Consider the following 20105-nt stretch of genomic DNA (forward strand, 5'->3'; position numbering starts at 1 on the left):
CCATAAATCTTCAAAAATCATGTGCATAGATGTCACCCAAAAGTGCAGGAAAATAATGAAAACTTCAAGGTACCAGTGAAGAGTCTATATGTTTTAATCAGTTCAATGTGTGTTTTCAGTAACAATTACCTAATCAGCTTGATAGTCATCTAATCAAGATGCTCTGTTGATTTTCAAAGGGAAACAAAGTAGAAAAATAATAAAAGTGAGCTTTTTGTAAGAGGACACAACTACAGATCTTTGCTTGAAAAGAAAATTTTTCCTGGTTAAAAAGCTCTTGATTAGAATCTTATTCTTAACTTTCACATAATTATGTCAAAAGAGAAAATGAAAACATTACTTTTTGTCTGATTTAGTATGTAATATGCTGAGTTTATTTTTTAAAAATTCTCAGGAATCTTTAAAATATTAGACATTAGCAAATATCCATGTAGCTTAGAAGGACAAAAGGGAAATGTTACCTAGAATTTATTTTTGTCAACTTTAAGTGCTTTAAATGGTACTGAGATTTAGAGAATATTATTCCCACTTTCCGATTTATTCATAAGGTAATGTCAAAACGTTTCATAGAAGCAATTTTTAACAATACTTTCATAGAAATGATTTTTAAAAGACTATTATTATAAATAAACCATGGTATATTTAATGCTAATACTTTCATTTTGGATGTTTTTACTTTTTTAGTAATTGAGTTTTTTTATTAAATGTTTTTATGATGTCTTATCCATTCCCTATTTGTTTAATTGGCATAGAAAAGAGATATATCTTGAAAGTTTGAGAAAATAATTTGATATTAACTAAACCCAAACTTTTATAGTAATTAGCATGTTAGTTACAGAAAAGGTAATAGATAAAATCAAATATAGTGAGGACAATTGTGATGATATCTTTGTCAACTTGAGCTATTCATTAATCTAAATAAAGGTGCAGAAGTGAACATATGCTTCCTGAACTAGATCATTGTAAATTTAAATTATGGAACAGATGTGTTGAAACTAAAAAGAGATTTGAAACTTTTGCAATTTTTAAAAAAGAAAAAAGCTTGAGACAAGTAGACATTTTTGGGCACTATCCCTTTGACGGATTTGTTTAAATAATTGAAGGCTTTGGGATGACATGGAAAACCTAGCCTGAGAATTAAAAGATGCAGGTTTATTATATTATTGTTGCTCTTGTTTAATGTAATCTATTGTTTAATCACACATGTGTCAAGTACAGATAAACCCTTTCACTGTTGGGATTGTAAAGAACTCTTGAACCCACCTGACCTCATCACCAAACTGCCCCGCCTGTTCTTTGCATGTGCCTTCAGCGAGTCATGCCGGACTTAGCCATGTCTGCATTTTCCAAGGGGAGCTGTCAGTTGCATGGTCAACTTGTTTATTGTTTCCAAAACTCCCTGACCACCATAGTTCATTATTTGATTTGTTTTCATGTAAACACACATGAAATGTGGTGCCCTTTTAGAATATCGTTTGTTAAGCAACTAGGCATGGAAAAATAAATGTTACTGTTTCTTGTTAGCTACAAAACACATATCCACTAAACACATTTGCTGTTGGCATGCTGCAGCTGGGGACAGTGGACATTGCGGTAAGTGGAAAAAAACAAGGCCTCCACTTCGTCTCAAATAAGCCTTATCCATGAGAACGCTGCTTTCATACCCCACAAAGGCTGCGGCACAACTCAGAGTAGCTGCTCTGAGCGACTTCCCTCAGACTCACTGCCCCATGATTTCTTCAGGCCCTGCAGAGTCCAGGGCCCCTCACATTGATGACGGTAGCACCTTCTAATGAATGGCACAATTACTTCATAAAGGAAACAAGAAAACAAACAAAGTGGGTGCATCAAACTTCTTACAGTTCATTTGATTCCCACAAAAATTCCTTAGCTCTGCTGCTATGTTTATCTCCATGTTAGAGATGAGGACCCTAGCACCCATGTCTCTCATCCCAACCTGCCTTTCCTAGCACATCACACCACAGCTCTTGATTAGGAAAGCGTGAAGATGTACTTCGGATTTTATGATTCTTGTTAATGCTGCTTTTATGAGCCCACAACAGTTCGATCTTAGCCAGCATCAGAGCTGAATGCCTGAACAAATATAATTTACCAGTAGCTGCCACAGCAAATCAATAACCTGTTTACTAGCAGGAAATTGTGTTAGTGAACATAACATCTCATTCCGTTCATCAGTCATCACATTCATTATATGTTGGGGCTGTTCTATCTTGTGTGGTTTTCATCTCACAAGAACAAATGTAAGCATAAAAGAAATCTGATGTTAAGTGTTGTATGTTTAATATTATGTATGTGATGCTACCAACTGCAATGAGACTGCATGAATTTATGGATATCATCATCTTGCCTGGAATATAAAATGCATGCCAAATGTAGGTATACGTGTTAACTGTCATCCCTGTTTTCCTGTAGAAATGTTTAGAAATTACAAAGAGATATGCTCCCAAATAAAAAATAACTTTTTAAATCTTAAAAGTTGAGGTTAAAGCTAAAATTATTCAACTGTTTTTCAAGTGAATTCCAAAACAGTTCTTGGTTATCTACAGTGTAATTGTGGACAAACTGCTATATGACCTCAGGCCTTTCTATGATGAATCCAAGAAAGATGTGTGTACCTATAGAATGAGATTGAGCTCAAAGGAATGCAAATACAGAGATTAAATAAAGCTTAAATTTTAAATAAGGGAAAAATACATTGCTGTGCTCCTATATGCTGAAAACATCTTGTCTATTGAAATATATGACCACATGAGCTTCATCAAATAATTTACCCAAGCAAACTGGAGGAAATTACTTGAAATGGAATAATCATGCCTCTGTTCTCCACAGTCAGAAGCTAAGTTTTAAGGAGCGAGTGCGCATGGCTAGCCCCAGGGGACAGAGTATTAAGAGCCGACAAGCCTCAGTAGGTGACAGGAGGTCCCCAAGCACCGACATCACAGCCGAGGGCAGCCCCACCAAAGTGCAGAAGAGCTGGAGCTTCAACGACCGAACCCGCTTCCGGCCCTCACTGCGCCTCAAAAGTTCTCAGCCAAAACCAGTGATAGATGGTAAGCCCTGTTTTTCCATAACCATTTTTAATTTGATAGGCTATAGTGAGTGAGATTATGAAGTAATTAATTCTCCATAGTGCCACTTGAAGATAGAAGAAAACAACCCCAGGGAAAGAATTGTTTGTTTGTTTTATTGGAAATTTATTCATTGCCTTGGGCAAATGTACAGAAGTTTACTTTTGGAAACCACTTTGGCAGCTAAATTTACATTTCAAAGAAGCCAACAAAATGTTGTTAATTCTTCACTTGTATCTACACATTTATTTCTCAGACAAGGGCCACGTTAAGATCAATGGGGCTATCATTCTGATGTATATATTACGTCTGACCAGCAAAGCTCCAAGACCCAGGGACAACCAGGTGCTCTGTGAATATCTTGAAACACAATAAAAAGGGTGATCATTTCTGGTCAAGAATGAAGGGGCTCTTTCCCTCTCTCACATACTCCGCCTACCGGCAAATCAGATACCACTGCTTATCTTCCTTAGAGAGGTTCCTGTTGAAAGTTACTTCAAAGTCTTCCAATGATAAGTAAAATTCAAGTTCTTCTCCCAAGAGGAATTAACCTATTTTATTTATCATATTGTGTAGCAGACATTCACTTGCCAACACATTTTATTGAGTGCCACATAATTTTCATGTTTATAAAACATTTTATTTTTCATTTAAGATAAGCTTGGCTTTCCTTTTAACTAGGCCCCCTGGGATCTCTTATACTGGGCAAGGAACCAAAATCAAATAGCATGTCCCATTAATGCATAAAAACTGCAAAGGCTGTCAGTCCTTCTGTTCTCTTTCCCTAAAATAACGTGTATTTTCCCAGGCCCTGAAAGCCCGAGGAATAAAATTAACAACCAGGGTCATAATCACAATGATCTCAGGCTCCCTGCAGTGAAATCCCTGGAACCTCAGTCCACGGGTTCCTCCCAGCTTACTTAGAGGTCCTCAGGGATCTCTCTTCCACGCTTAAGTGAGCAACACAAGTCTCTTCACGCTTCACTCCACACCCCGTGAGTGCCATGCTCTTCAGGGCGACCCCTACTGGCTGCACTGACATGGCTCCTCCTGGCGGAGCTTGCAGATCTCCCATATGGGCGCAAGTCGTCTGATCCTGCCTTGCTTCCCCCCAACCTGTCCTGTGCTAAGGAAGGAAAAACCTCCGCCACCAACCCGGGACACTCCTCCGTCGAGCCACTTGCAGGATCTGAGTCACTTGTGGCACAGCTTTTCAGTGTCCTCTAGTTTCCTCACTCTTCTCTTAGGATTTTGGCTGAAAGCCCTTGAGCAGCTGAGTCAAGAGTTACAGGGCTTTATGTTGCACTCAAAATAGACTTTCTGAATATAAATGGGTACATCCTTTCTGGAGGGCAATTTGGCAAAATATATTAAAAGTCTTTACATATGTCTAAGCCTAGACACATCCTACCCTCCAATTCTATTTCTAGGATATAATAGATACAATGAAACAATATCAGACATTAGAGATGATACTCTAAATTTAAAATTATTGACACAGAAAGATAAAAAGAAAAAATCATTCCATTTATGTATATTATATAAATTCGTGAATATATAGGGAAAAGTCTGGAAAGATTTACAAGAATGTATGAACAGTTACCTTTGAGTGGTGTGATCACAGTTATATTTTGTTTCTTCATTTTTTTAAAATCTGTATTTCCTAATATTTCTGCAATGAACAGGTGAATCTCTTGTAATAAGGAAGCAATAGAGGATTTTCTTTTTCTTTCTTTCTTTTAAATTTTATTGTATTTGGGCTCCGGGGCACGTCCTGCATCCTACAGGATTGTTGCATAGGTACATACATGCCATGGTGGTTTGCTGTCTCCATCCCCCCACCACCAGCATCACCTATATCAGGCATTTCTCCCAGTATTATCTCTCCCCCTCCTCCTCGCCCCCCCGTTGCCCCCCTCCCCTCCCCTCCACACCCCTACCTAGCCCTATGAGTGTTGTTCCCTTCCCTGTGCCCAAGTGTTCTCATTGTTCATCACTCACCTATGAGTGAAAACATGTGGTGTTTGGTTTTCTGCTCTTGTGTCAGTTTGCTGAAAATGATGGTTTCTAGGTTCATCCATGTCTCTATAAAGGATACAAACTCATCTTTTTTATGGCTGCATAGTATTCCATGGTATATATGTGCCACTTTTTTTTGTCCATTCTATCATCAATGGGCATTTGGGTTGATTCCAGTCTTTGCTATCATAAACAGCGCCACAGTGAACATATGTGTGCATGTGTCCTTATGATAGAACAACTTATAATCCTTTGGGTATATACCCAGTAATGGGATTGCTGGGTCAAATGGAATTTCTGTTTCTAGATCCTTGAGGAATTGCCACACTGTCTTCCACAATGGTTGAACTAATTTACACTCCCACCAACAGTGTAAAAGTGTTCCTGTTTCTCCACATCCTCTCCAGCATCTGTTGTCTCCAGATTTTTTTAATGATCACCATTCTAACTGGTGTGAGATGGTATCTCAATGTGGTTTTGATTTGCATTTCTCTAATGACCAGTGATGAGCATTTTTTCATGTTTGTTGGGCGCATATTTATCTTCTTTTGAAAAGCATCTGTTCATATCCTTTGCCTACTTTTGAATGGGTTTGTTTGTTTTTTTCCTGTAAATCTGTTTTAGTTCTTTGTAGATTCTGGATATTAGCCCTTTGTCTAATGGGTAGATTTCAAAAATTTTTCCTCATACTGTTGGTTGCTGGTTTACTCTAATCATTGTTCCTTTTGCTGTGCAGAAGATCTTAAGTTTAATTAGGTCCCGTTTGTCTATTTTGGCTTTTGTTGCCATTGCTTTTGGTGTTTTAATCATGAAGTCCTTGCCTTTGCCTATGTCCTGAATGGTTTTACTTAGGTTTTCTTCTAGGGTTTTTATATTGTTTGTTCTTATGTTTAAATCTTTAATTCATCTGGAGTTAATTTTTGTATAAGATGTAAGGAAGGGGTCCAGTTTCAGCTTCCTGCATATGGCTAGCCAATTTTTCCAACACCATTTATTAAACAGGGAATCATTTCCCCACTGCTTTTTTCTGTCAGGTTTGTCAAATATCAGATAGTTGTAGCTGTATGGCATTGCTTCTGAGACCTCTGTTCTATTCCATTGGTCTATATCTCTGTTTTGGTACCAGTACCATGCTGTTTTGATTACTGCAGCCTTGTAGTATAGTTTGAGTCAGGTAGCGTGATGCCTCTAGTTTTGTTCTTTTTGCTTAGGATTGTCTTGGCTATGGGGGCTCTCTTTTGGTTCCATATGAAGTTTAAAGTGGTTTTTTTAGTTCTGTGAAGAAGGTCAATGGTAACTTGATGGGGATAGCATCGAATCTATAAATTACTTTGGGCGGTATGGCCATTTTCACTATATTGATTCTTCCTAACCATGAGCATGGAATATTTCTACAATGAACAGTTAAATCTCTTGTGATAAGAAAGCAATAGAGGATTTTCTTTTTTAAAAAAGATAAAAATTTTTTAAAAGCCCTTAGTTTATAAAAACGAAATGGTAGAGGAAAAAGAAGAAAACAAAACTAGGCATTGAAGAAAAAAAATTAGCCCTTCCTTTCACACACTGCCCTCTCCGTTGCCCTTTGTCTAGGGGCCCTTGCACTGACTCGTACTCATCTAACTCCTCTCCTTAAGCTGATGTCCTCCCAAGTGGTAGAAAGAGCAGCTTGTCTTTGTCTTTATGGTGAAAGCCAGTCTTTGTTGAATGCAAACGTGGGCTATGTAATGATGTTTAACAGCTTCTACTACAAATGGAACTTGTATTAATTTGCTCAGGCTGCCATAACAAAGTACTAGATGCCTTAAACAACAAAAACTTATTTTCTCACAGTCTAGAGGCCAGAAGCCCAAGTTCATGGTATCAGCAGGATTGGTTCCTTCTGAAGGCTTTCTTCTTGGCTTGTAGATGGTCTTCTCCCTGAGTCTTTACATAGACTTTTCTGTGTACATGTGCAAATGTCCTCTACTTGTAAGGATAGCAGTCATACTGGATTAGGAACCACCCTAATAACTTCATTTTAATTTAATCGCATCTCTAAAGACCCTGTCTCCAAACACAGTCGCATTCGGGGATACTAGGGCTTAAGACTGTAACATATGAATTTTGGAGGAATGCAATTCGGCCCATAGACAAAGCTCATGCTTACCCATATCACAGCATCCCTGGCAAGCTGAAATGTGTCCATATCTTCATCCCTGGCCCTGGCTTCACACTCTATTAGAAATTGTATATTACATATTGCAACAGGACTATATTCTTCTAACATGGGCTTCAAAAAGCATTTAGCTTTATAATGTAAGGTCCCTGCTGTTGACTGAGCATATTTAGATATAAAATTCATAAAATCTGGATTTCAATTTGGTAAACAATTCTACTTGCACTGTTTGGCCAGAGGGAAAGAATTTTTCAACGACTCTAGAGTCCACACTGTCTATCACAGTATTTTCAGTAGCTGCAAAGATGTCTCAGAGGTCAGACAGAAACAGAACTCCTATTCTCTACCAAACCACAAACTGGAACGGTCTCCTGTCATCTATTTTCTAGGTCATTTCATACGAGTTCAGTTTTGTTTGTTTACAAAGAAACTGCTTCTCCCTTGTTGATGCCCATATCAATTAATTCTGAGTTTCCCAAGTGACCAGAGGGCCAATTGCTATTCTGCTGAAGGTGCTGTGTTGGCTGCCCACCTGCAAGAGAGAATAGTTCCTGCCTCCTCATTTAATCCAATAGTCCAGAATCTTTACCTCTGATTGAACTCAATGTTGAGTCTTGGGAAACTGGAAGTTCTTTTTTTACAGGAAAAAGAAAATTAAATACCTGTCAAATAAATGTAGACTTCATTTATATATCTTTACTTATAGTACCTCTCTAGGTTTTAAGTATTTCTAAAATTTACTTAATACCATGGAAAATAATATATAACACAGCCAGCTTTCAATTATTCCAGGTCTGTTTACTCATTTACTTCTGGGGCAGTTTTCTTCTTCTCCCTTACCCTCACATATTTTTTTGGCATTCCATTGCCCATTAACATGCTCAGGAGAATAGAAAAATAAAAGAAAGAATAATGGAAACTCAGATCAAGTTTAAGTTAATAACTAAAAGTTACATTTGGAAAATAGTAGGTCTGCAATTGAAAGACAGCATAATAGAGAAACAAAAAATATTTGGGGTTAAACTGTAAAATTTAATAATTCCTGACAAATCTGATACCCTTTACAATGAATGGGAGTGTTTTCATAATTTAATGATTCTTTAAAAAGGTTATTAAACATCCATGGCATTTTTCTCTTGCTATAATTTTTAATAAGATTAACGTGATACACTTAAAAAGGCACAATTATCTCTCAATATGCCACACTTATGTGTAACAGAAAAGTTGAAAGTAGCAGGCAGATGCTGAAGCCACAAATGACAAAGGAAAGAAAGTAAACTCTAAAGGACTGGTGTAGTGTTGCCATAGCAAATTGATTTTGACCACTGTGGTATGAATCATATTTTTAGCTGATAAATCCTATAATAAAAGGTAGAAATACTCTGTTCATTGATAGTATGTAACCCTTTTCATACAATTTTAGATATTAGATAATATAGAAATATTTTTGTCAAGTACAATGGTAATAATAATGATAAAACTAACATGTATTGAATTCTTCCCAGTGGCATGCATTGTTCTAAATTCTGTACCTCTATTATCTCATTTAATTCTGCCAATGCCCCTTTGGAGCAGTTCCAGTATTATCCCTATTTTAGAGATGAGGAAACTAAGAGTTTAAACTAAGAAATTTGCCCAAGGTCTAGCAGTTGTAAGTAAAGGAGCCACAATGCACATGCAGTTTAATATCACAGTCCTCCTACAAATGTATTCTAAGATGTTCTCCCAGATGTTGTATCAATTTCCCTTTAAGAATCTTTCATTTCTTCTCCTCCCCCCACCCACCACCCACCATTTGCCTTCACTCTTCCAACTTCAATTGGTCAGATTCCTCTTCCCATATAAACCCCTTGACCATGCCACTATCCCATCTTTCTCCCAGCCCCAGCTGCCAGCCTTCTCAACTACATCATCTCAAGGCAGCCAGAGCTAGAAGATTAGGCAAATTGGGGAAATGGCCTTTCAGTGACCGTTCTCTGTTTCGATCAGGTATCTGGGAAGAGACTCAGGATAACAGCCATACTTATCTGTGTCTATTTTCCCTGGGAAGGAGGCCAATAGTGGGGTCATCTGAGGTCTGTTTCAAGATGCAAAGGATAGTGTCAGGAGATGCACAGGTGTTGCCAAAAGACAAGCAACTGGAAGGTGGCAGATTGCAAGTAAGAAAAGTAGCAAGCAGCAAAAATCCACAAGAATGATACTAAGGTAGAGCTAGGAGAAAATCTTCAGATTTCTGGTGACTAGTTTGCTACAAAAGAGTCTTACACTTACTGAACCCCACTGCATTTGGGAGTGCCTTGCAGAATTACAATCAAAGAGTACAATAACCTGGACAGTAAAGGAGAAGGACGTACCTTTAGGGAGTTCTACCTTACAGTGCTTAACAGTAACTAAACTCAACAGTCTATAGTAACTAATTCCAACATTCTATAGTAAGTAGGATGTTCATTCCAGCAGTGGTAATAGATTTAAAAATCCATCTCACATACATGTATAACCATGCATGTTATAACAAGTTTAACACTGTGTCTGCTTAAGGAGAAATTACCATTCCTGCTGAGCAATACTCAGGGCAGCTGCCATGGAAGGTACATCCTCACCAGGTGTTTATGGGAAAGACTGACACAGCCTGGGTTCAGGAGATGTTTACGGTTCACCAGGGTGGGGTCTAGATAAGATGAAGATGCAGAATATCTTCCAATCATGAGGGTCCCTCAAGGCTTTGTTTCAGGCACTGTTGGTAATTCCTCTCTCTTCACTACCCTTCATGTTCCTTTCTCCTCTCAGCCAGTGTGCCAATTAGGATGCATTTGGCAACAGGGCACAAAAGCAGCAGATTCAACTACCTTAAACCATGATGCAATGCGTAATACCACATAGAAAGAGGCTCAGAGATAAGATAGCTCTCCACAAGGAGCCTTAGGGCTCTGGCTTCATTTCTCTATGATTCTCTTGAGTCTTGTTTTGACTTTGTCCGTCTGCCTGCCTCCTCCTCAGGCTGGAGGCAAAATGGCTACAGCAGTTACCATATCTTCTCTAGATGCAGCACTTTCAGAGGCAGAAAGAGGCCAGCTGATGTGTGTGTCTCTTCTTCAAAGTGAGGAAAACTCTCCATTCACATCTTATTTGGCACAATCCTCATGCCTAAAACAATTACTAGCAGGAAGGATGGGACCACCATCACTGGCAGTCTCCCGTCAGGACCCAGCAGCTGGATCTGTGCTGAAGCACATGATCAAGTGTAGGGGGGAAGCAACTGGATAAATTTGAGGGTTTATGTTTGGGGATTGGATCTGGGGAAAGCAGCTTCCCATAGTATAATATTTGATATAGCCAAGAAACCTCTTCCACTTAGGGGTGAGGTTAAGGAGGCAGCATGTCGTTCGACATGATGCTTTCTGTAAAATATTCTGTCTGTGTGTCATTTCTGTTCCTCTAAATGTCTGGGCTTTTAAAAACATAAAAGCCAGATTTATCTTTTTTTTTTTTTCACTTTTCTCTCATCACATCATTTCCATGAGACAACAAGCATAGACTAGACTGACTCCTTGAATTTCAAAGGAAAGGCCAAGTGGGTAAAGGAACAACTAGCAAAAATAAATAAATTAGTATTTCGATCATGTCATCCTTCCTCGCATTCAGTCAGCCCATAAATGTTCTATCACCACCACCAAGGGAAACCTGGTACAGTTCCCTTCCTCTCCACCTCCTCAGCAGCTTCATGACACCTCGCTCCTCAAGCTGTTTCTCTTGGTGACTCCTTCTTCCTTCTGAAGTTAATAACTAACCAGTCTCGCCTAAAAATAGCAAAAAAGTAGAAATACACCATGTGGGGTACCAGAACTCTCAAGTCTTCTTAAAGATAGTTCATCCTCTTCCTCTCTTCTTTTAACCTCTGCTTGGGTTCTAGGCCCACCAGTCTGCCACAACCCTTGTTTGAGAATATCAAGATCACTGAAAACAGTGACAAAAGGCAGCATTTTCATGCAATGGTTTTGACAACTATCCTGAACTAACAGTCTCTTGTATCCATAACGGCATATTCTCTTCCAAGCAGGATAAATCACAGACTATCAGCATTTTATATTTGACTAATTTATGCACCCGGGCTTTCATCTTACACTAATCCTCTTTATGCTTATTTTCCACTGGCATCTTCCTCCCTCATGTTTTTCTCAGTCTCCCCAGTTGACATTTTTGGTGTTTCCACAAAATGCCAAGTATCAAGCTGCACTTAGCATTTTTCCTGACTTTCCATAATGATGGCCCGACTTCAGCCAGGCCTTGATTATAATTTTCCACATGATGCTTCCTGGCACTTTCTGAAATTGCCTGATAATGACTCTGCATTGTATTGACAGAAATAATTCTTGTTAAAGCCGTATCTTATTAGGGCTTCCACTTAACCTGTTTGTGCAGATTCCTGGCCTGGGATTCTGACTGAGTTGGGCACCCATTCCTGTCAGCCTCTATTTGTAACAAAACCTGAAGGTTTTCTTTAGTGATAAAAACAAAAGGATTTATTGAGAATGACTGGATCTAAACTCTGGAAACCTATTGTCCATATTTAACTCTATATTAAGCATAATTGTTGAAATAATTCTGTGCAAATGCCTACAAAGGGGATTCAGGATTCTAAAATGCACTTTCAGTTCTTCCTTAACTTACTGGTAAAAACCATTGCCTGAGGAAATTGTCTGAATTCTGATCCATAGGTGTTTTTTTCTTTAGTTGTCCAGGTTCTTCATTCAGTCCCTCAGGCTTCTTCATTCAAAGGCATATCCTAGTCCTCTGCTGTGTGTCACATGTACTCTGGTGCCCCTAAGATCTCCTTCTCCTATTGGATGGAGAGTGACTTCTCAATCTCTGGTTTTAGACCCTAAGTGACTACATTATTTCCTGGATTTCTGAGAAGAGTTGTGTCTTAGTTTGTTTGGGCTGCTGTAAAAAACATAGCATAAACTCAGTGGCCTACAAACAACAAATATTTACTTCTCACAGTTCCGGAGGCTGGAAGTCCCCGAGCATGATGCCGGCAGATTCTGTCTGGAGAAGGCACACTTCCACATGACAGAAAAGATGAGGTAACTCTTGGGTCTCCTTTATGAGGGCACTAATCCCATGTATTAGGGCTCTGCCCTCATAGCCTAACTGTCTCCCAGAGACCCCACCTCTTAATACCATCACCTTGAGGGTTAGGGTTTGAACACATAAATTCTAGGGGGACACAAATGTTCAGACCCTAACAGGCTGCTTCTTCCATTACTTTTTGTGAAATGATTCTTCATAGTTTTTAGTGATGGGGGAAATGCTTTTCTAATTTAAGTAGACTGGAGTTCCACCTGACTTTCTACTCTAATCCAAGTGCTTTGTATTATAGAGCAGGATTTGTCAGATTTCTCTAGGTTCTGTCCCACTGTTTGTTGTTACCCTACAGTGATAAGGAAAAATATCTTATTTCCATTGGTGGATAAAATAGCTCCCTGCTTGAGCTATGAATGGACCTCATCTCCTCCCTTCCAGCAGAAACTGAGCTGCCAAATGACCTTTGCGTGGCAACTTAACCATACCTTTTGGCTTCCAAAGATCCAGGTTTCATTGGGAAACTCAGGGTTAGAAACTGGAGCTCTCTATTTTATTTCATCAGCAAAGTGTGTGTGCATGTGCACACTGATACTTTAAAATGCATCAGAATGCTATATTAGTTATATATTGTTACATAGCAAATTACCCTCAATGTAGTGGTTTAAAACAACACGTCTTTATAATCTCACAGTTTCAATGGTCAGGTATCCAGAAGCAGTTTAGCTGAATGGTTATGGCCCGAAGTCTCTTATGAGGCTGCAGTCAAGCTCTTGGCTGAGATGCTGGGAGAGGACCCATTTCCAAGTTCACTTGAGCATTTACTAGCAGGCCTTATTTCCTTGCCACATCAGTCACACCCTAGGTTGCCTGATCATCCACATGACATGCGGCTGGCTTCCCCGAGAGAGAACAGAGAGAGCACACAGGCAGAAACTGCTGCCTTTTGTGCCCTAACCTCAGAAGTGTTAGGCCATCACTTCTTTCATGTGCTAGTAGTCACACAGACCGACCCTGTAGAGTATAGGTGGGGACTATACAGGGGGGTAAAACCAGGAGATGAGGGTCACTGGGGACCATGTTACAGGCTGGCTACCACAAATGCCTTTAAATAGATTATGTCTTTTAAGTTGTGGATTTCAACCAGTCCCTATAAACAACAAATTTATAAACCACCAATTCCCCATTCCTTTTCTTTAATGACATGGGTTTTTGACTTCTGGTCTAATCATTTCATGCCCATGTCCTTTGTATTATATCTAAAAAAAAAAAAAATCCTGGCCTCAACCTATAGCTACACAGTTACATTCCACTCTTAGTAAAGCCTTTCAAAAGTAATATTAGCAAAATATTAAGCACATGATTACTGAAGCAACAAATAAAATGAGGAGGCCAGGTGCCGTGGCTCATGCCTGTAATCTCAGCACTTTGGGACGTTGAGGAGGGTGTAGATCACCTGAGGTCAGGAGTTCAAAACCAGCCTGGCCAACATGGTGAGACCTCATCTCTACTAAAAATACAAAAATTAGCTGGGCATGGTGGTGGGCACCTGTAATCCCAGCTACTCCAGAGGCTGAGGCAGGAGAATTGCTTGAATCCAGGAAGGGGAGGTTGCAGTGAGCTGAGATTGCACCACTGCATTCCAAAGTGGGTGACAAGAGTGAGATTCCATCTGGAAAATAAATAAATAAATAAAATGAGGGAGGAGGACACCAACTAGTAAGTTACAAAACCAAAGTTTCCTAACTTCTAACCCAGCTCTCTTTCTTGTACAATGTATGGCCCCTCTTCAACTTTTCAAGAGGTTGAAGATGTGTTCTTGGTTGCTTCGAAGGGCAGAAGAAGAACTAAAAGGTGTTACCAATGTTGAGTTCAGTATAATGACAGCTTAGCAATTAGAGACTCCACAGCAGGGAGCCGCGGTGGCTCCGGCCAGTTGTCCTGGCGCTTGAGGAGGCGAGGCTATGAGTTCAAGGCCAACCTGAGCAACATAAGAAGCAACATTTTTTTGTCATTGACAAAAAAAAAAAGAGAGACTCCACAGCAATCAAATGGATTCCATGATTGGAAGCATTCAAATCAAACTTGGATGATCAATTTCAGGAATTTCTGGAAGCTTAAGGAGATCAAACCAGACAATCTCTAAGAAAAAATCTTCCAAACGTGAGTTTCTATAATCTGCTCTTCTGGCCCAGTGGAAAGTAACTTCCTTAGCCATTAACTCATATTCTCACTATCAATTCCAAACTAAGAAATGGAAGAGGAAAACAAGGATTGGCTGAGGAATGCCAGGAGTGAGTTTTCTGTCCTTACCCTAGTTTCACATCTCTTTGATACAGAGAAAAGTACGACCTACTGCTTCTTGCCTCTCATTCCCCCCACTCTTTCTCTTTCTTTTTCACTGTCAACCATAGTCCTTTCTGTCCTGAGAAGTGCATCACGTGTGTCCCACCCTCCATTCTGAGGTTTATGTGTGTGTTTCATAGTGGCTCATTCTTAGAATTTGGATAAGCCCTCCACTGAATTTCAATTCAAATTAGGAAGTATTTGAGGGCTGCTACTCAGAGCTAGCGTGTTTGTGGGCATTTAGAAGACAGGGAGGAGGCGTGACACAACTGTCACCTCAAAGAACCTGCTGTTTGTCTGTAAGTTTTACCACCCTAGGCCACCCCAGTTACAATATTGATTGGCAGTGAGGGGAACAAAAGCCATCTTCCTCATTCTCCAGACTTCACATTTTTCAGAAATAACCCGTGGGTGACCTCCAGAATTTCACACAAAATAAGCACAAAGTTAACCATTACACAAATCACAGAATTTAGCCCATATGTAAGAGAAGCACCTTTCAGCTACACGGTGGTTTTTACTTCATATATCTCAAATTATTTCCTTCAAAGGCACACTTAGTTGTCTGCTGCACAAAGAGAAACCAATATGACACAATTTTAAAATTATATTTAATCACTTTCATGGTGTGCTCTACCTGGTAAAGAAGCAGGGAAAAAAGGTTAAGTAAAGGCCAAGATCCTTTTTCTGCAATGGATGATGGACATGGAAAAGAGATGAGTTACCCAGGCTTTGCTTTCTGCTACCTGTAGTATAAAACTCCCTACTATTGTCCCAAATTCCTTTTACAGATATTTTATTTTCAGTGTCTCATTTTGTTCAGCTTTTCTTCCCTTACCATCTTTTTCTTCTTTTTCCATGTATAATACATAACAACAGTTTCAGAACTCCAAAAACATAGAAACCTCAGAATAATATTTCCTGGGAAAAATTAATCTCTGTACCTCTGGGTACCAAGAATCATTTGCACAGGAAGCCCTGAATTCCCACCGGTGAAAGATTTGCATATTTCATTAATCTAATGCAGTAGCAATTCTTTTTTTTTTTTTTTAATTTTTTATTGCATTTTAGGTTTGGGGGTACATGAGCAGAACATGCAAGACAGTTGCTTAGGTACACACATGGCAGTGTGTTTTGCTTCCTTTCTCCCCTTCACCCACATTTGGCATTTCTCCCCAGGCTATCCCTCCCCACCTCCCCTCCCACTGGCCCTCCCCTTTTCCCCCCAATAGACTCCAGTGTTTAGTACTCCCCTCCCTGTGTCCATGTGTTCTCATTTTTCATCACCCGCCTATGAGTGAGAATATGCGGTATTTCATTTTCTGTTCTTGTGTCAGTTTGCTGAGGATGATGTTCTCCAGATTCATCCATGTCCCTATAAACGACACAAACTCATCATTTCTGATTGCTGCATAATATTCCATGGTGTATATGTGCCACATTTTCCCAATCCAGTCTACCATCAATGGGCATTTGGGTTGATTCCAGGTCTTTGCTATTGTAAACAGTGCTGCAATGAACATTCGTGTGCATGTGTCCTTATAGAAGAACGATTTATAGTCCTTTGGATATATACCCAGTAATGGGATTGCTGGGTCAAATGGAATTTCTATTTCTAAGGCCTTGAGGAATCGCCACACTGTCTTCCACAATGGTTGGACTAATTTACACTCCCACCAACAGTGTAAAAGTGTTCCTTTTTCTCCACATCCTCTCCAGCATCTGTTGTCTCCAGATTTTTTAATGATCGCCATTCTAACTGGCGTGAGATGGTATCTCAATGTGGTTTTGATTTGCATCTCTCTGATGACCAGTGATGATGAGCATTTTTTCATATGATAGTTGGCCTCATATATGTCTTCTTTCGTAAAGTGTCTGTTTATATCCTTTGCCCAATTTTGAATGGGCTTGTTTGTTTTTTTCCTGTAAATCTGTTTGAGTTCTTTGTAAATTCTGGATATCAGCCCTTTGTCAGATGGGTAAACTGCAAAAATTTTTTCCCATTCTTTTGGTTGCCGATTCACTCTAGTGACTGTTTCTTTTGCCGTGCAGAAGCTGTGGAGTTTGATTAGGTACCATTTGTCTATTTTGGCTTTTGTTGCAGTAGCAATTCTTATACCACATCATTCTATTGGAATTGATGACTAATCATCCCCAAAACTGTTTTGAAACTATTGTTCCCATAATTTTGTGTTTTGATTGAAAAATGTCTGACCCATATCTCCTTACATTTGTATGCTATCTGTTACATAGCTAATCCCTCCCCTTCAGATTTAGTGGCTTAAAACAGCAACGATTTATTTAGCTCACAATTCTGTTAGGCAGTTCTTCTAGTCTTAGATGAACTCACTCATACTCTGTGATCAGCTGTTCTATTGGCTGGTGCTGACTGGACTAATGGGGCCTCAGTTAGGAGTACTCCTCTATGGTCATGTGGTCTGTCATCCTCCAGCAGGCTGGACTGGTTCACATGGTGGTGGTGGGTTCCCAAGAGCAGTACATTGGCATCTGAAAGGTCTCTTGAAGTTCAGGCTCAACCTATCACAGTGTAACGTCCGCTATGTCCTGTTGGTCAAAGTAAATGACAAGGACAGCCCAAATGGAAGAAATGGAGACAGAGATTCCACCTCTTCATGTCAGAAGCTGCAAGTATTGTGGCCAGTATTGCAATCTACCATCCCAGCCATTTAAAGCTTGTTTTCTTTTAGTATTTTCAACATCCTGTTGGCTCTGTGAAGACAGTGTCAGTGTCTAATTTACTTTTTTATTTCTTCCTATAGTATCCTTCACTCACAGAGCCTAAGAAAGGGAAGGAAAATAACAGATAGCACCTAATATATTGAGGCATTGGATAGACATTTTCTATGAATTAGTTCATTTAATACTCACATAGCCATTTTGCAAATAGGGAAACTGAGAATCAAAATGTAAATAACTTCTCTGTATCATTTAGTCTAAATGCAAAAGTTGGGGTTGCAAATTGCACTTAGGTCTATCCTCAAAGCTTTTTATGTTCTACCATGCTTGCTGCTTAGCACATTTTCTTTCATATAATTCATGCTGCTAATGAAACAGAATAAACCAGCTGTATGTTTAGTGTTAGTGAAATGACTTCTTGTCTTCTTTTTTTAGTAAATATGATAAATATGCTCAATTTATACTCTTTATCATCGTATACATTATAAATATTCTCTCTATATACCTTCACATGTCAATTAAGGTATGCAGCAGTAATTTCGAGTAAAAAAAAAAGGGGGTTATTTATATATATATATATACACACAATATATATGTGTATGTATATATATAATTAGTACAGAATCCATTCATACAGAAAAAGCATTCAATGAAGTTTAATATCCTTTCATGATTAAAAATATACTGACTAGAAATCAAATATATATATATATTTTTTTATTTATTGCACTTTAGGTTCTGGGGTACATATGAAGAACATGCAGGATTGTTGCATAGGTACATACGTGGCAATGTGGTTTGCTGCATCCATCCCCATCACCTATATCTGGCATCTGGCATTTCTCCCCATGTTATCCCTCCCCAACTCCCTACCCCCACTGTCTCTCTCCTAGTCCCCCTGCAACAGACCTCAGTGTGTGATGCTCCCCTCCATGTGTCCATGTGTTCTCACTGTTCAATACCCGCCTATGAGTGAGAACACGCAGTGTTTGATTTTCTGTTCTGTCAGTTTGCTGAGAATGATGGTTTCCAGGTTCATCCATGTCCCTACAAAGAACACAAACTCATCGTTTTTTATGGCTGCATAGTATTCCATAGTGTATATGTGCCACATTTTCCCTGTCCACTCTATGATCAATGGACATTTGGGTTGGTTCCAAGTCTTTGCTATTGTAAACACTTCCACAGTGAACATTCATGTGCATGTGTCCTTATAGTAGAATGATTTATAATCCTGGATATATACCCAGTAATGGGATTGCTGGGTCAAATGGAATTTCTATTTCTAGGTCCTTGAGGAATCGCCATACTGTCTTCCACAATGGTTGAATTAGTTTATACTTTCACCAACAGTGTAAAAATGTTCCTGTTTCTCCACATCCCCTCCAGCATCTGTTGTCTCCAGATTTTTTAACGATAGCCATTCTAACTGGTGTGAGGTGGTATCTCAATGTGATTTTGATTTGCATTTCTCTAATGACCACTGATGATGAGCAGTTTTTCATATGTTTTTTGGCCTCATATATGTCTTCTTTTGAAAAGTGTCTGTTCATATTCTTTGCCCACTTTTGAATGGGTTTGTTTGTTTGTTTCTTGTAAATCTGTTTTAGTTCTTTGTAGACTCTGGATATGAGTCCTTTGTCAGATGGGTAGATTGCAAAAATTTTCTCCCATTCTGTTGGTTGCTGATTCATTCTAATGATTGTTTCTTTTGCTGTGTAGAAGCTCTGGAATTTAATTAGATCCCCTTTGTCTATTTTAGGTTTTGTTGCCATTGCTTTTGGTGTTTTAGTCATGATGTTCTTGCCGATGCCTATGTCCTGAATGGTTTTACCTAGGTTTTCTTCTAGGGTCTTTATGGTGTTAGGTCTTATGTTTAAGTCTTTAATCCATCTGGAGTTAATGTTACTGTAAGATGTCAGGAAGGGGTCCACTTTCTGCTTTCTGCACATGGCTAGCCAGTTTACCGAACACCAGGGAATTATTTCCCCATTGCTTGTTTTTCTCAGGTTTGTCAAAGATCAGATGGTTGTAGATGTGGGGTGTTGTCTCCAAGGCCTCTGTTCTGTTCCATTGGTCTATATCTCTGTTTTGGTACCAGTACCATGCTGTTTTGATTACTGTAGCCCTGTAGTATATTCTGAAGTCAGGTAGCCTGATGCCTCCAGCTTGGTTCTTGTTGCTTAGAATTGACTTGGCTATGCAATCTCTCTTTTGGATCCATATGAGTTTTAAGGTGATTTTTTTCCATTTCTGTGAAAAGGGTGATAGGTAGCTTGATGGGGATAATGTTGAATCTACAAATTACTTTGGGCAGTATGGCCATTTTAACTATATTGATTCTTCCTAATCATGAGCATGGAATGTTTCTCCATCTGTTTGTGTCCTCTCTTATTTTGTTGAGCAGTGGTTTGTAGTTCCCCTTGAAGAGATCCATTACATTCTTTGTTAGTTGTATTCCTAGGTATTTTATTCTATTTGTTGCAATTGTGAATGGCAGTTTGTTCTTGTTTTGGCTCTCTGTAAGTCTGTTGTTGGTGTATAGGAATGCTTGTGATATTTGCACATTAATTTTGTATCCTGAGAATTTGCTAAAGTTGCTTATAAGTTTCAGGAGATTTTGGGCTGAGACGATGGGGTCTTCTAGATATACAATCATGTCGTCTGTAAATAAAGACAATTTGACTTCCTCCTTTTCTATTTGAATACCCTTTATT

The 20105-nt window shown here is 39.1% G+C and overlaps 1 protein-coding gene across 8 annotated transcripts in view; it reads left to right on the top strand.

Moving 5' to 3' along the window:
• The window catches only part of KCNQ5 (potassium voltage-gated channel subfamily Q member 5), a 633783-nt gene that overhangs the window by 528273 nt on the left and 85405 nt on the right, over positions 1-20105 (top strand). For 7 of the 8 annotated variants that reach the window (XM_078369545.1, XM_002746718.7, XM_035296120.3 and 4 more), the window contains one exon: positions 2851-3071. In XM_078369545.1, the coding sequence (XP_078225671.1) occupies positions 2851-3071 (221 nt within the window). Of the gene's footprint in view, positions 1-1572; positions 1594-2850; positions 3072-20105 lie in introns of all 8 variants that reach the window. The other variant, XM_035296121.3, reaches the window with a different exon arrangement.

Source organism: Callithrix jacchus, chromosome 4 (assembly GCF_049354715.1).
Source record: "Callithrix jacchus isolate 240 chromosome 4, calJac240_pri, whole genome shotgun sequence".
Classification (NCBI taxonomy): domain Eukaryota; kingdom Metazoa; phylum Chordata; class Mammalia; order Primates; family Cebidae; genus Callithrix; species Callithrix jacchus.